Raw genomic sequence first — 18,048 nt, forward strand, 5'->3', positions numbered from 1 at the left:
CCAAGGCTTTTGCACAGAAATACTGTGGAAGCAGTTTACAGCTTGTGGTTGCCACAAATGAAATATTTGACTAATACAAGCTTTAAATATAAAAAATTACTCATTGTCATATGGCTGTTTTTCCACAATTTTGAAGGCAACAACAATATGACCTGTTTTTAGTGCCTCATTAAGAATTTCACTCTGCTGCAGCATAATATGAATAAGCTACATTTCATTTAGATCATTGATTAACTACTTCTGCATGAAGATCCACTGCCATACTTAAGTTAAATTTTGGAAACACTGGATACCCTACTGAACTATAATTTCCTTTATCATTAAAATCTGTCTATGTAAACAGCAGCTCTCTCCTGGCTAACTAGCCTTCTCTTGTCTTATTTCCTTGAGATATGTCATGGAATCCAGTGGTAGTAAAGTTTAACTACTTCCATGTTGACCACAAATGTTCAAATAGAAAAATAAATAAACAAACAAAAAAAACCCCCAGTCTTTCAAACCAAGAGCACTAACTTTATTTGGGGAGAACACATCAGATTGCTACATTATTTTATGCCTTACCTGCAGATGGTACAGGATAAAGAATGCTGATATATGCTGAAGGAGTTACCTTCCTCTATATCAGTACAGCTACTATATCTGCACATTTACTGCACATTTCAAAATGCCTATTAAAATGTTGCCGTAACTCTGGAAAAATTTACACTCTATTCCTGATTTAATTTTCTCTTTCAATACCATTTAGAATGCCATTAAAAATTAATTTCTACAAGTAATGACATACTTATGGCTAGCAGCTGTCTCTTTTTTTTTTTTTTTTAACATTGCTAGTACAATTGAGCTGTTTTTCTGCCGAGTCCTTGCACATTCACTTTCACTCCACACAATACTTTAATATGCCACTGAAGCATTTCAGGTTCTATCAATTTTGATTTTAGTTCCATTAGCAAGAAGCTAGACATTTGTTTATCTTCTGTTCTTTTCACTAGTCACCCAGAAGTCTCTTCTCAAACCTACCTCCCTCATTTATATTCTGTCCAACTCCAACCCGTATTTTATGGATAAGCATTCCCTCCAATAAGCCAAACAATCATTAAAGAGTATGGACATAATTCAAAGTCTACTTCGTTCAACTAAGCGACCTGTTTTCAGCATTGACTCCCATTCTATCTCTTCTTCCTCTGATTTAAGCTCATGATTATGGCACAGAAAAGCACATTTTAAGTAAAACTAAAGCCGCACAGCACTACAGGTACCAAGACTCCACCAAGAATGTGACCTCACAGCACATCAGATACTCCATAGTAACTCTCTTTATGCTTCCCCTAAGCCTGCAGTACAGTTATCCCTTCTGTCCTTTATGTGATACAGCTTAAGTCAACTATTTAATCAAATCACAAATTAAATCATGAAAAGCAGATATTAAATCAGTTTTAAGAGTATACACGTCAATTTGCATATTTCTTTAACCAACTGATTTAAAGCCAAACCTTTTGGTCACTGCCATTATTAGAATGCAAATTCCTAATCTGGAGCAATAACTTATGAAGTGCCATGCACATTTCCAGTGAAGCAAGAGAAAACAATGTCATTTTCTAAACACATTCAGTAAATATGCGCTCTGCATTCATCATGAAACTTTGGATAAAATTACTGTTACCACGTATTCTTACCTGTTTTGATGTAAATGTCGTCTTGCATCCTCTGTTCTCTGAAATTCTCTGATGGATACAGGCTTTACTGGTGAGCCCTAAGCAAAATAGCACAGAAGACTGTTAGCAACTTGTTCAGAATGCTCGACATTAATGTCAAAGAATCTCTTTGTAGAGCAACATTTCTATTCAAAATACCTGACGAAGAACCACAAAACACAACTCAGGGATGTTGATTTCCAACTAGGCAAGCTCACTTGTATTTTTTCCTGTGATTTAAAGAAACTTTAGTTTCAAGATTAAATACACCTACTGATAAATTTAAAAACCTCCCTCCACTATTAAGAATCATGCCGAGAAGTAAATGTAGGTAAAAAGTAATTAATGTCACACAGAAGAAATGTAGAGTTAAGCTCCGAAGAATGTATATACAAGTGTACAGCAACGCAGTCTGTACTCTCAGAAATATAATAGCTGATGCTCTCTTATGATGCCCCAAAGACAGGTCATAGAGAGACTAAGCAAGCAAAACATGGGATGAATGAGAACACCTTAGGCTTAATTTGTACTATGGAATCATTTATCCTGTTGGGAACAGGACATATTGCCCTTGGTGTTATTTTAAAACTTTTACTGATACCCATTAATGTAGGAAGATGGAAACTTTTCAAGATTAACTTGCCAATTTTCACTCATGCCTGTATGTATGTATGTTGCTATATTGCACACGGTTAGCCTTCCTAAGTAGTAGAGTATTTCGGATTGCCGTTTTAGAGAACCTACTGCTTCAGTTAAGAGTAAACAGTTTAATTTTTATGGATAGATCCCTATGAATAGCTTTTTTGATGTTGAACAATGCCTTTTCACTATTTACAGCAAAGAGTCCTTGGGTCATATTGCCAATAGTTGCCTTTTCTGAGTTTTGCTCTTGTGTCTGCATCAAGTGGCACCAGCTTTTGTGATTTGATATTGAATTTATGAGATTTGCAAAATGAATGCACCTCTCATATCTGTGTCACTGATTTGAAACACAGTAAACAGTAATATAAAGTGGACAAAATAGGGACCAGGCTCTACATGAATACTAAAGATCCATGGTTTTTTTCTCTCTTTCAAAGAGCAAATATCTTTCTGCTTCAAAACACACAAAACTTTGAAAGGACACATTTGAATTGCAGCACAATAGGTACTGTTTAAGCATATCAGACACAAAGATTTTCTCAGACAGGTTATTCATGTAGTATGTACAGGGAGCCACTGAACTGTGTAGCTGTGTATATAGGTATTAATTAAGGCTGACAGACTGATAGCACACAGAAAGGAACATTATGTGGCTGAAAATCTGTTTCTATAGGTTCAGTTTCTGAGGACACTTTACAGAGGTGTACCGTCCAAATGACTTAACAGGAAACAGTTTTCTCCATGTGTTCACAGCAGTGGCTGCTACAACTGGAACAAAGGCATCTTCCAGTTTTGGCAATTCATACAATTTCAAAGCAACTCCAGTTGCACGCTAATCCCTGTGCAGCTAGAAAGCAATGAAATGACACAAGGTAAAGAAAAGTGGCAGTAAGTTTAGTGGAATCATTGCCCTTGTCTGGTCAATGTCCTGCCAGGACATCATTTGGATACAGTAAGCAATCAAAGAAAAGCAGCTAATAGCAGGCTTTCTGAAAAGTCTGACTATTTAAGTTAGTCTAAACTTAAAATGGATGCTCAGGAGAGTGAGTTTCCTGGCAAATAGAATATAATCAACATGAACAGCGAAATTAATGGAGCTGCAAAATTCCTGTACTAAATCTTCACGCGATAACAATCAATGTTTTTCCCTTGAGAAAGCTCGTATATATTCATTACTACCAAGTAAAGGTTACCAGTTTTCTAGATATCACCAATTACCAGTTGGAAGCATCAGCTTCAGTGTTTTCTGAAGACAGCACTCCTTTGGAAAAACCATTTACTTCACATATGCCTAAAGCACAAGCTTGCAAGAACCCACATGACAGCGAAACAGCGTAGCTGCCTTTGACTTATTCCACATATCCCAAAGGGCACTTTGGGAGCAGCTTAACACTCCAGCTCTGACCCTCCACAAAACACAACACGGTGCTCTTTCCCCAGATCAGACTTAAATTTTCTTTTTTTAATACCTTTTTTTTTTTTTAAAACCAAAGAAAACCTCTGAGGACAAGAAGTATTAATACCATCACAAAGGCTTTCCTTGGGCACATGAATTTATCTAATTTAAATAAAGGCACCACCTCAGAGATTCGCCGCTGGTCAATATATGCCATGAATTGTGAGCTGAGGCTGTCTGAGTCCATGCACTTGGGTTGTCTCACCTCTTCCTCCTCCTCTTCTGTGGCACAGCTATCAATATAGTCGATCTGATCAAGATCGTGTTCCACTTGACATACATACACAAAGAAAACACCCATAATTAGATAACCAACAGGAGAGGAAAAAAACCAACACAAAAGCAATGTCAGGAACTAAGACCCTACTGTTTTTCTTCTGTCTGGGAAAGCTCAGCCTGAAAGCTCTTGAATTTTGCCTGGCCCACTAACATTTGTTAAACATCAAATTTTGAAATAATGATAAAAGTAATGGTTTTTAAAAAGCAATGAGAAACATGTACCAAGCATGTAGTTTTAAACTGCTGGCCGCAGATACTTTTGTGGTGACTGAAAAAGTAAAGTAAATACCGCGATTTTTTCCAATACCGAAACTATCTATCAACTAACATCAAGACTGTACAATGATTTGTGTAAACTTTTTCTCTTGGTTCTAATTCATCTCTCTCAGAAAAATTAGAATGGATGTGACAGATACTTTTGCTATTTTTACTACAACAACACTTTTGCTATTTTTACTACAACAACAAAACAGAGGGCAGCATGTCCAAGTTATCTGGATACAAATGCAATAAATACAAAGAGTGTATGTGGAAATAACGAAGGACAGTACAGAAAGCAACAAACCCCCTCTAAAACAATATAAAAGCATCTGCAGTTTTATTTTAAAAAGAGGAATGAAAGAAGAAATTAGAAACCACTGAAATGAGAGCAAGAAACAGCACAGCGAGTAGTACTGATTTTCCCTTGTGTGCGCGATATTATGTAGGACAATTTTTTGACTTGTCACTGCTTTTACACATTTTGCCCAGGATTCTGAGAGTCATGACATTGAGCAAACTACTGTGGTGAAAAATACTGTGCTGGGGATGCAGGGGAAAGCATAAGCTCTCTTTCTGAGCACTAGAGCTTTCTTTTTCTTAAAACTCTCCCCAAACTTGCTCCAGACTCTCTTGCAGACATTCTTTTTCTACTCCCCCGCCCCTTTCCTGCTTGTCTAAAACAGACTTCTCTTTGCCTCACCACACAATCTAGCAACTGTTACTGCCAAAGCCACCTCCTCTGCTACTACAACCATCCAAAACAGCATTCCTATACACTTTGGCTTCATTTGATTTCCATCTCAGTTTCAAATCTTAAAAAAAGCCCAACAAAACACACCAAAACAAAAACCCCCTTCTTTCCAGCCTTGCTTACTAAACTTAAATAATAATATTACAGTAGAGGGTAAAAGACATTAGTATCTGTGTTAGGAACACAAAATTGGAAAGGATATCCTGGATCACTGACAGCCACATGCTACGGCTTGTGCCCCTCTCAGATACTCCTACTCATGAACTGACCTTGCTCCATCTTAAAAGACTAGTGAGGCATTTTGAAATCCCTGGCGTACAAAACACAAAGAACAAAATAAAGTTAGTCTTAGAGGCGGAGCTGGCAGCACTACCTGTTATTAAGGCTGCCCATAGCTTCCCATAACACCATGTCTTCAATTCTTCTAACTTTGCCAGAATTTAACTGTTTGAACCAAATTTTTTGTCCCTTAATGTGTAAACAAGTGTGCGTCAACCAAAAAGTTTCAGGTATTTCTAGAAGGTGGCAAAGAAAACAAAGTATTGTGGCAGAGAAGAGTAAGACTGAGAAAAGAAGGTGGCAAAAGATGAAGAGGGGGATGAGGAGAGAAGAAGGAAGAAAAAGTGGGAGCTGGGCACAGAAGATTAAAACTAGCTGGTAAGAGTGAGACTCAGACAGGGATATAAACTGGAGCCATTAGAGGAAATGGAAAAGAAGGAGCACCTGAAAAAGAAGAAAAATTAATCAAAGTATACGGGGATGAGATCTAATAACCAGTAGTGCAAAAAAATGGAGAAGAGGGAATGACTGAAAAAAACAAACCTTGAAGAATGCTAAAATGGGGACATATAAAGAGGACTGAACTGTGAGCCAGTGGTAGCAGCAGATTACTGGAAGTTAAAATTGAGAAGGACTGTGGAGATCAAGAAACATGGGAAGCGCTATCACCTCTTGAACAAATGTGAGGGTGCTACTGTAAGACTTCAGGACAACAAATTGAGAAGGTGCAAAAAAGCAGTGTCACTCACAAATACCTGTCCCTCCTAGATGGCTTGCATGTTCCGATTAAAAAACAAGACTGCTGAACAAGGCACTTTTGCTACTTGGAAATACGAAATTCCCTGAAAAAATTGCTCATCCCGTTCCGACAGCAGTCGGCAAGAACACTGACAATTTACTACTGCTGTAAATTTTCCCCAGTAGCTGAAGCAGCAAAACTCGATGCACCGAAGTTTAAGATTCCAAAATACTGTTTGAAGCATTTGGAGACTTTGTCAGCTTCTGCATACGTGTTATGTTAATGTTTCCCAGATAATCCTAATTCTGATGCTGTTTGATTTTGCCTTGTAACACCGTAGTGTTTTTACACTGTTTACACAACTGGTTTTGTGTAATCTCACCTAGACCTTTCTCTTTTTCCTCTTTAGACAGTCTACTATTTATCGCAAATATTCTGGAACTTTAATAATGATGACAAATATTGTTAGCCAAAGATCACTATTTACCTCCACCATTCGTTACAACTGTGCTCCCTCGGTTTTCTTGATACTGACTTTCTCTTCGCAGTCTCTGTTCTTTAGTGATCTCTGCCACACGTAAAGGGAGATCTGAAAACTCATCTGTTGGCTTTAGAAAACAAACAGTGAAGTCAAGAAACACTTTTCTTTGGAAACATCATCTTGTAAGCTACCTCTCCTTGATTCGTGTTTTTACTTGAACTGTCCGGTTTTGCATCTACAAACCACTAACTTAAAGCAAAATACAGCCACAGAGTATTGTTTTTTAAAAACGTATATTTAAGGTTTCTTAAAAAAACCCAGCTTGCCTACAGTTTTGTTTGCAATATCTGGAAGTGCTTGAAAATATCCCAGGATGGAAACTCCTAGAACCCTCTCAAAAACCAAGCTAGGACTGCAAGCAGGTGTACGGAATACAGCTCACTGAAACACTTCAGGTCTTGGCTACTGCCTTTTCTAGTTGTCCCAAGAGGAAAAGGGAGCTTCTTCCTTGGAAGAATAATTCACAGTCTCCTTGCTAAAAGAACCTACTTTCCTCCTCCTAAATGGCAAACAGATTTCATTTTTAACTTTTAAAACATGCTGCAAAGAAAGAAGATGAAATTTCCATCTCAGTTTTGAAGCTTAATTTTTATGTTCAGATTTATTTTATTGAAACAACTACTCAGGAGTAATTGTAGTTGACTCAACATTGTAATATGAGACAGTTAAAAGCCTTTCTTTTTTTCTTTTTTTTTTTTTAATACAATGAGTAACCCCCTTTTTCTCATCTTTTATGCTCCAGTAAATTCATCTGCCATGCACTGTTTTATAGATTTCTCTTATTATTTCCAATTTGTGTCCATCCCACATAAAATTATGCTTGTTTTTCTCCAATAAAACAACAAATAATTTTGTCTCAAGGCAACCTGCACGCTAGCATATACATGTTACCTATTGAATATGCTTCCAGATGGATACTTACTACTTCCCTTTCCTGTACAATACTGCACTCAACAAAAATAAAGCTGCAACACTTACTTCATTCCCCGACCATCTTTTGTCTCCGCTGTCCACACTATTGAAGCCAGAATCAAGTGCTCCATACGGCCGGCTGGAATAGAGTTCCTCATGGCTGTCAAACACACAGTTTTAGTTACTATAATATAAACACCACCAAAAGCTTCTCAGCTATTACAGAACAAAAGCAGAACAAGCTACCAAGCACAGTTGCAAGTGTGTTCACAAGCTCAGCATGTTAGAAAGCATCATACTGCACTTGCCACGTAGGACAAGAGGCATGTGCTTACAACTACAAACATACTCGTCAGTCAGCTGTCCACCTGCCACTGCCTAGCATTTTAAGAGCTAATCTGATCCAAAGTATATATCCATACTTCAAACATTTCCCACGCAGAAATTATGACAAAGAAAACTGCAAAGTGGTCTCTTCTTTCGCTGTTTAACAAGTGAAATTTTCATTTTCCACTACTCATGTTTTGGCTGTAAAACACCATCCCACAAACGTTTTCATAAGTAAGCATAAACCCATGCAAAGTTACTAAAAATACAGGTATATCAGAATATACTTCTACACAAAAGTACACAGAATGTATTACAGAACTATCTTCTGTATCATAATTACCTACCTAAGAAATTGTGCAGTAAGCTGGACAGTATTTCAAATACTGCATAATACAATAAATATAGAAGTACAGTTTTCATATACAAAGCCTAACTTTGTCAATGACATGTCTAGACAAAGGCATTAGACACGTGCCTAGTGTTACAATACACATAACCAAACAGCCATACAGTTCTTCCCTAAATTTCTGGGCTCAGAAACTACATAACTCAGCAGTACAGCCATCACAGATGTCAAGTCTGGCAACTGCTGCAGATAGCTACAGTAAAAGAGACAATGGGACTTTTCTGATCCACTGCAGATGGCATTTCACAATGGCTCAACTGTCCTACTGGCACTCGATGCCCCAGGGAGAACTGCAGCAGTAATTACTGCATAATACACAAGGAAGAACAAGTTTCAGGAAGCTAATTGCTTCACCCCATCATAACTAAATTGCAGATCATTTTCTCACTGGTATACTCTCAAGTTGTTGCTCCCTCGAAAATCCCTCTTTCAGGAACTACTTATTTTCAAATTACTATTATTATTATTTCTACAGTACCCTGTGTGTGCATGGGACTTTGTAGAACAGTGAGAGACTACTACCTGGGCTATTTTAATTTTCAGATAGACATAAAATAGCAAAAAACTAGGAGGGGTGGAGGGCTACTGCCCTGGTTTTGGCTGCAGTTCCCGAGCAGCAATCACAGCCCCCCAGCCAACTCCCCCCAGTTTCTATACTGAGCATGATGTCATATGGTATGGAATAGCCCTTGGGCCAGTTTGGATCAACTGTCCTGGCTGTGCCCTCTCCCAGCTTCTTGTGCACCTGGCAGAGCATGGGAAGCTGAAAAGTCCTTGACTAGCATAAGCAGTACTTAGCAACAACTGAAACATCAGTGTGTTATCAATGTTATTCTCAAACTAAATCCAAAACACAGCACTATGTCAGCTGCTAGGATGAAAATTGACTCTATCCCAGCCGAAACCAGGACAGCTACAGATGAGAAATGTTAGGTTATACATCTGCTTCTATGCAGGTCCAGATTCTGCAAATGTAGACCAAAAGACAAGCTCTTGTACCCGCACAGAATTTTGATTAACTCAAAAGATTTCCACCTTTATGGCCCCTGTATTTGAACAGAAAGATCACCTACACAATAAACCCCTAGCAAGAAATAAGGGGAAAGGAAAAACAGCTCCCTTCTTTTGGGTGGGGAAGAAAAAAGAAAGACCATGAAATTGCCCAGTGCAGTTAAAGAACTATTAACTTGAATCACAATAGAACCATACTTACACTAACAGTTCACAGTACTTAAATACTGGATTTAAAACACAGGTCAGAGAAAAGAAAAATCCATCTGCAGTTTAATTCCATTTTAAATGCATCAATATTTTCAGAACAATTATTCTGAATTGAAAAGCACCAAAATTACTATTTGGCTACATCTCTAAAATAGAGAAGTATTCTGATACAAATTTTCTTCTTTTAGCCTTTCTTTTCAATTATAGCTTTTGAATAGCTAAACATCTAACAGTAAGGTTATCTGGAAGCTCAGAAATTCATAATCACTGTTCCCACAACTCTCTTGTCCTTTTTAACGTTAAAGGTGCTTTCTGTCTCCCCAACTCTCACATCTAAAACAACTATTCAATGCTGCACGCTTTACACAATTATAATTGTACAGTAGCCATCCTGAAATCAGTTGAGACTTAAGATTTTTATTCCTTCCTCACCAACAAGCTACAAGGAACAACAATTAAGCATTTAGATAGATCAAAGCATCTTGGGGCAACTACAACTTATCTGAGAAACTACATACAGCTCGAAATCAAAGGAAGATAAGTTAAACACCTGATAAGACCAACAGCCAAAGGAAAGACTTGCCAACATTTCAAAGACTAAAACACAGCTCCGAAGCCACAATGAAACACATATTTTTAAGTCCTGTAAGATAGAGCAGTTGCCCAAGTCCCAGAATATCCACTACACTGGTTTATGTATGAGTACTTCATGTTTTAAACCTTCTAACTCCAGACTACACCAGTCTGTCCCAGTGCCAAAGGAATTGCTACACAGCTTTGACAGTTCTGCCTCCTCTCAATCACATTCACTCCAGCACCAGCCTGAGCTGCTCTGAACTTCAGTGTTGCAAATGAGAGACTGGCTACAGCAGATCAAAACTTGCTGCAAGGTAAATTTCACATAGCTCATGATTAGAAAAGGGCTGTAACATACAAGATTTCACTTTGGTAAGCCAGTTTGATATGACCTGACAAGGCTAAAACAAATAATTAGCTGCACTAGAATCTCCAAATCACAGTCTGCCATGACGTTTCAGAATATCTTGTTTTATTAGCAGTATTAACAACTTTGATACTGAAAAAATGTTTGATCCAGAATGAACTGACAGCACAACTCAAACTTCTTTAAACTTTAAGAATCTCTACCACTCAGTTTCTGATTCTTAACCTCCATGGTGTTTCATTTAGGCTTATCAGATAAAACAGCAACAAAGTCTAGGTGTACTGACTGATACCTTACTTCTATCAGTTGCCTTTGAAGATAACAAACATAAAGCTCTTGTGACTTGCCTGGAAATACTAACTATACTGTAGCTGAATGCTTTTATTTCTCTCATGCCAAGTTCCAGAAGAATAGAATAATTTCGGATCCTCTCTTCCACTGGATCAATCTACCATTTCCTCCTAACATGTACTCTGATCCACGGACAGTTCTTCCATAGGTACAGGAACACAGGCGAAATCACCTGCAACACTAGATGCCCTAAACAGCACGGTACCAACAAGTCATTCTATCACCAACTCTTATCTCCTCTTGGGGATGGAAATATAGCTACAGGAAAGCCAGCTGAAGCTCATTTCATATGGCTCAATCTGGAAGTAACTCTGGAGGAAGCATCTTCAACCAGTTCTGCACTTGTTTTTACATTCATAAATCCAAGCTATGATTAAAATACATTAATTCTTCTCATTTCACAAAAGCAATTAATGAAAATTTCCATAGTAACATACAACTACAGACAACAATAAATCAGTAAATACACAGCCCATGGATTGTTTTGGAATTTCTCTTAAAAAAATAAACTATGCTAGAGATAAACAGATCATGACAGTTTATCATTTAGAGCCTTTTCTTTTCAGTACCAGGACAGTATCCCTGGTATTATGCAGACACCTGCAACAGCTTATACTCTAGGAAACTGAGTAACACTCATAAAATGCTCATATGTTGACCTCATCTAGAAAAAGAATTTAAGACATTCAGTGCTGGTGAGGAATCACTCTGTCACTTTGCCTCACGCAAATTCTTCTTCACAAATCTGACTCATGATGATTTATTGTGAGGCCCTCCGATTTGTGTTTTATTGCTAAAGACAGCGGTACATCCTCTAGCAACTTATCCCTCCACACCTTATTACAACCTTCCAAGATGACTGAGGTAATTTTTATATGTATTTTCATACTTCACTGACTCCCCTTCTTCTGTATCATGTAACAGAAATAAATCTTAACTGCTGCTTTTCTCTAGACATCTTAATTTAGCAGCTGATACAGCTCACTGTTCCAATATTTGTGTTACAATGCTAAGCAATAGTGCCAAGTGAAAGCTTGCAAAAAATAACAATTTACTAATGGGGTGGGGATCAGTACTTACACCTGCGGTTAGAGCACAGCAGTTATAATATTCTGTACGAAAGGCTAAAAATCACAGCAGGGATATACTTCAGTAAGTATGTGGAAAATATTAAGATCTTATAAACTGAACACACATGTTAACAACATGAGAGCACGCCCGCTGTACTATGAAGATGCCAACACTCTCTTCCTACTGTATATCAGCTCTAACACTGCCTTTCATGTGATATTGCCCAGGTATTCTTCTGAGCTGCTCCTCACTTCTCATATAGTGGTACCTTGTTAGAATGCACCACGAGATAACGCAAATGATATTCTTCAAAGCCACCTCCATCAATGCATTTACCAAAGAAAATTCCTTGGATTATTTTTTTTAAAAACTCAGATGACTCTCAAAATTTTCCTGAATGTCATCAAAACTAGGAACTTGGATTGTGCCAAACTTACCAAGAGCCAAATCCCATGGGTCTCCTATCATAATCAGGCAAGTCTGGAGCTATCTTGCATGCTTCTATGTTCAGATATTTGAATATGTGAATTTTTCCTTTTATACATATCTTTAAAAAAAAATTAAAATTATGTAAGTATAATTTGACAATACATTTTCAAAGTACTCTACAGACATTTAACCTGTAGTTGAGAGTAATAAATGAGCACATTTGTGCCAAACAATGCATCTTTTCTTCTAATCTCACTGCATTTTAGAGAAACAGCTACAGCGGAGCATCCTGGGGTGCCCGTGATAGGCAAATGGAAGCTGTCCTCCAAGTACATCTGGTCTGCATGCAACTCTGTCAGCTAGATGCTGAAATTTCATCAAGCAAACAAGACATAAGCATTTACAAGTACTACAATTTATACCCTTGGCATCAGAACAGATGCATTCCACCCATGCCCAACTTTGAATGGCAGTGGCAGGCCGCCAAAGCAAGCTCAAATTTAAAGTGAATCAAGCCAATAACAGCTGTCCTTGCTTTCAAAAGGGAGGCAAAACCCTATTGAAACTACAGGTCTTAGCAAGTGCCACTCCTGATTGAGAAGCAGCAGCTCACAGCAGAACCTGTAATACTTAAGGGCTTATATACCCACATTAAAAATCAAATTAGTCACTAACCATATTGCAGTTTCTAACTCAAAGGCCAATTTGAGCACTCTGCTGCAAAGTGAATGCAGGTTCACAGCAGCAGTGAGGCCTCAGTCAAAACTTTGACATTTGAGTGGCACAAAATCAGTCTTGCCTAACAGAGCTTCCTCTCTCCTACACTGAAAGCAGAAATGTTCAGCTAACATTACTACAATGCTAACAGCGGAATGCTTAGTAATATCCCATAGGTGAGATTATTAATATAGTAAAATAAGAGAAGAAAAAGGGATTTTTCAAGCAGTGCTGTATATTTAACACTTTTAGACAATACAATTTATTTAAAGTCCTCTTGTTCTTAAATAAAGTTTGTAATATAATCCTTCAGCTTTGAACTTTGTTCTGCCCTGTTTAGTTGAACTAGTCATCTGAATTCCTAGCTGCACTTTACCTGTGCAGGGGGTGACTGGAGAGGGTTGTTCTCTAACATGATGGTCTGCAGATGTCTGAGGTTCCTATAACAAACTGGTATTGTTGTTATTTTATTGCAGGAGAAATCTAATCGAATCAAAGGCAACTCAGCAAGCTCTGGAGATAGAAAATAAACATAATTCAGCAGATTTAAAAGCAAGAATATAAAAATATGCGTTTTACAAAATAATTAAGTATACTGCTCCTAGCTCTCAAGGGAAAAAAAGGCATTGAAAATAAAGAAGTGCTTGAAGTTTCTGTTGTTACAGCTGGCAGCCTTTATCTCACCTTCGGGTAAACGCACCAAATTATTTCTTCTGACATTTAGGTCGCGCAAGGATTCCAAATTGCCAATCTGTGGAGGTATTGTCTGTATTTCATTACAGCTCACATCCTACAAAGCAGGAGTAAAGAATGAGTTAGCAGTTTTGACATTACCACCACTGACTGGTAAGCCTCTGTTAATTACAGTATGTAGTGTTCTATTTAGGGACTGAAAGAAAAAGACAACTATTCACGTAACACCTCAGATCCTTATATTCATTAAATCTCATTGCTGATCTGAAGCATTACTCTCATTTTAAATATTTGGGGAAATAAAAGCTTTAAAAGATTAAGCATTCAGATGTAGAAGTTTATTTCAAGTTATCTCATTCAAGTTATTCCATATTATTTGAGACAGTGCAACTTGCTATATAAAAGCTTTTTGCCAGAAACAAATGCACCAACAGCTCTAATTCCACCCAGCCTTCCTCTCAAATATGAGGAAGGCTCTTAGTTAAATTGACGTGGCTCATTTGCTCTCCAGTGCAAGGCATCTTTCCCCCACATAAATTTTTTTAAAAAAATCTCAGAGTATTTCAAACTCTTTTCTAACACCTCTGTACAAAGTCAAAACATAGTTGGAGATACTATGGCAGATAGAAATCTTCCTTAGGCTAAGAGCAGATTTAAGTAACTTGCTATTGCATACAAGTGACTGGTTTACAATCACAAAGTTGTCAGCAGAATGAGAAACAGGATGTCCATCTTGCACATGCCCAGATAGCATCCTAATTAGGGCATTATTTTGATCAGTTTAAAAAAAATGTTATTTCTGAAGCACCTCCAAACCTATTAAACACATCAATTAAAAATTAAAGTAATAGTTAAAAAATAACTGTATACTCACAAGTTCTGTCAGCTGTCTGAGCTGTCCAATTTCTTCAGGTATTGAAACTAACTTATTATTACTTGCTATCAAAACCTTTAGCGGTAGACTGCAGAGATGTACTGGCAATGTTGAAAGCTGGTTTCGACTTTTTGGACAGAAAGAAAACAAAATCATCAGAAGTCTAACGAGAAATCACCTCACATCTTAATGCAATGAAAGAGACATACAAAAAGCACACTCCATTTAGATGATCAACTCAGTTTTTATAGAATTACTGTAAAAGTAGTTCCACAAAGCCTTTCTTCATTACTTGCTTTACCTAGTTACTTGTGAACAAAATCTGAATATCAAGTACCAAGCCTGATCAGATGTTTTCGAACTCGGCACGGGGGAATATGATATTTTTGTGCCCTCTCAGGTGCTTCTGACAACTGGCCAGCCCCTGTCACAAATGAGTATGCTTGAACAGAGTGCAAAAGCCTTTCTGATAGGTAGTATTGCAGGTCAGCACATACAAAATGCCACAGAGAAAGTAATTACCTACTCAATTAGAAATATACTTTAAATATTCAGTAAGTTACGTGGATCTAGACTCTTGGTATGATGGATTTCACTATTCCAAAATACAGTCTTGGACATTTCATAATAACCTACTATTAAAGTAAATATGAGGTCATATGGCTGGACCGTAACCTCACATGAGAATCAGGCAGAATGAGAATGGATTGTAAAAGAGAAAGATTCCCTTTAAAAATAAAACACAGCAAGGAGCAGTGACTGAATAATTAGAAAGTAAGTTATTAGGATCTTAACTAAGGCTTTGATCAGGTGTTGACATTTACCAGAATATGCTGCTGTATTATTTCATGTTTGAAACCCAGATTTCCCTACTATTAAAGGAAAAAAAAAAAAAAAAAAAAAAAAAGTTCTGAGCAAAAGTTCTGATGTGAACAAACAGCAGCTTTTAAAAGGATAATAATTGCACTGCACCTACTAGAGATCATAGCAATAGGAAACCCATACCTGATTCATATCCTATTCCTACATTCTCACCATCAATAAAAAAAGAAAATAAAGAAACATAAGCATACTAAATTGGCAAAAGTATAACAGCAGAAGGAAATAGCCTGAAGTTTTTCTTGATTGGTATCACTGCCAATTTGTGATGAGGAACTTTCCGCACCTCTTAAAAGACATTCTACAAAAGGACGATGCTTACACTGTTGAATTTCATCAACAGGCTAAGTTGCAGCAATTAGCTTTTAATGCTGGTAGAGAAGCGTTAATGCTTGAGAAAGATCTTTAAAAGCCACCAGTACAGTGAAGGTAAAGGGAAATTGCATAAGCCTTATTCAGCTGCTGAGAGCTGAATTGTTCCAAAAGCTCTATCCTCTCTTTGCAGTCTGCATGCCTGTATTTCACATGAAGACTACTGGAATTTACTTTGTGAGTCCTTTAAGTTGGAATTAGCTTTCTTCTTCATACTCCACTTGTAGAACCTACTGTTTAATCCTCATGTTCCCTGATCCACCTAAGTGGGAAAGACTGGTTCAGGTTGCTTTGATTCAATGACATACAATATAAAAGCGTGATGATTACACACCATGTTAGCGTTATTTATGGATGCATCAAAATTTATAAACCTAGACTGCTGACACTAAAGCAAAATTTCTAAGACAATCGTTACCTGATATTTAGAAATGTTAAAGACTGTAAGTTCAAAACGGTCTCTGGGATATATCGAATGCAGTTCTGGTACAAATTAAGACTCTCGAGGGAGACAAAGTGACATGCTTCTGCTGGAAGCTCTGACAGTCTGTTCCGTGACAAATCTGAAGGGAGGGAAAAAAGAAACATTCAGTAAAGCTATCTTAAAACTTCATGAGGACAAGTATTGTCTGTATATTCACCGTCACACAGTGGGAACAGTTGGACAGTTTCACCATCCTGCCTGCAAAATTTTCAAGATTATGAAGTGACTCTCACTTCACACACAAAATAAATCAACATCTTTTAAAATCTCACCGCCACAATGAGAAAGAGAGAGCCAGATGCAACGCTGCTTTCATAGTCACACTTTCACATCCCGAACTGGCTTATGCTTAGAGAAAGCTAGTTTAAGATGCTGAAAGCCCAGCTTCAAATCTCTGTTCCAGGACAATCTTTAGATTATGGAGTTTGTATTGGTTGGGCAGAGTTGTAATGAAAAGAATCAGAAAAGTACTTTTCTCCCAGCCTCCTGCTAACGTACTCTCTGCTACATGGAAATCTCAGCTTCAAATTTCTGGCCTAAAATATATACTTTATATAGATACACGCATATTTATAGGTAACAGTTCCAACAGGGGAAACATGAGGCACACACCTTAGACTAGCCTTCTATACTCTAGCCACAGCATTCCCTCCTTCAGAGAGATTCAAGCCTGTAATCTCAACAGGCAATGGAAGGATTTTCAATAAAGGGTCTTCCCAGCTGCAGAGAAATGCTCAGCTTGCTGCTAGCAGTAAGGTTTACTGTTTTGTTGTGAGCCTACATTCCTTGCTTGGCAAGAGATAAAAATTTAACCAAAACTCCTACCAAATGTTTGTATTTGAAGAATCAGTACTTTTCCTTAGCCAGTTCAAATTACGAGTCTATATGTATAAAACATCCATCAGTATTACTCTCCTCGTAAAAGCTGCACTGTGATAAATAACACAGTTGCAAAGGTTTCTTTTTTCTTTAAAGGTCAAGGGAAGCTCTTACTTATAAATGTCACAGGACAGTTCTCACAGACACACACCCAGCTTCTTAATACACCCAGCTCTTAATTCTAACACGAGTTATGCTCACATCAAGAGCACCTTGCATGAGCAGGGAGTTGCTATAGAGATACTGCCTGTCTAATAAACTGACACCTTTACATTTTTAAGGGAGGGCAGACATTCATTGCAAAAACCCATCTAACCTGAACTGGTGGTGTGACTGATTAAAAAAAAAAAAAAAGTAATCCAAATTTAATTGCTATTTTCTTTATTTCTTTTGAATGTCAATTTTTCCTCATCAGCATAAGAGGATAAAAGCTCTAACCCTAAAGCATATACAATAAACTGACACAGTAATTTCTGTATCTTTATTCCATGAAGGAACCATTGAATACAGATTATTTTTTAAGGACTACCAATACAGATAGGTCTTGTGACTCCTGACATTTTTTATTTCTTTTTTTAAAGGGAAACTTTACCAGAGTAAAAAAGCCCTCATCAGAGACATCCTGCCTACCACTGATCCAATGTATGCTGCTCTAGGTTGCCCAAGGAAAAGAGGTCACTCTGAGTGCAGCTGGAACTGACTCTAGGTCTACCTCAATGCTTAGACAAGCCATGAGCTACTACTGATAAGTAACCAGTAATTAAAAATCTCAGTAGAAAGAAGCACTATGAAAAACTTTGTGGAGAAAAACCTCCAGAGGTACTTCAAAGTACAAGTGGGAAGGAACT

The 18,048-nt window shown here is 37.6% G+C and overlaps 1 protein-coding gene across 1 annotated transcript in view; it reads right to left on the reverse strand.

The window, feature by feature from the left end:
- LRCH3 (leucine rich repeats and calponin homology domain containing 3) overlaps nt 1-18,048 on the reverse strand; it is a 63,102-nt gene that overhangs the window by 18,676 nt on the left and 26,378 nt on the right. Inside the window, exons 2-10 of the mRNA XM_075716315.1 lie at nt 16,256-16,400; nt 14,587-14,713; nt 13,704-13,809; nt 13,396-13,532; nt 12,311-12,420; nt 7,618-7,711; nt 6,586-6,706; nt 3,911-4,059; nt 1,674-1,750 (exon numbers count right to left, since the gene is read on the reverse strand). Coding sequence (XP_075572430.1) covers nt 1,674-1,750; nt 3,911-4,059; nt 6,586-6,706; nt 7,618-7,711; nt 12,311-12,420; nt 13,396-13,532; nt 13,704-13,809; nt 14,587-14,713; nt 16,256-16,400 — 1,066 coding nt within the window. The remainder of the gene's footprint in view (nt 1-1,673; nt 1,751-3,910; nt 4,060-6,585; nt 6,707-7,617; nt 7,712-12,310; nt 12,421-13,395; nt 13,533-13,703; nt 13,810-14,586; nt 14,714-16,255; nt 16,401-18,048) is intronic.

The sequence above is a fragment of the Pelecanus crispus genome, chromosome 9 (genome assembly GCF_030463565.1).
Source record: "Pelecanus crispus isolate bPelCri1 chromosome 9, bPelCri1.pri, whole genome shotgun sequence".
Lineage (NCBI taxonomy): Eukaryota > Metazoa > Chordata > Aves > Pelecaniformes > Pelecanidae > Pelecanus > Pelecanus crispus.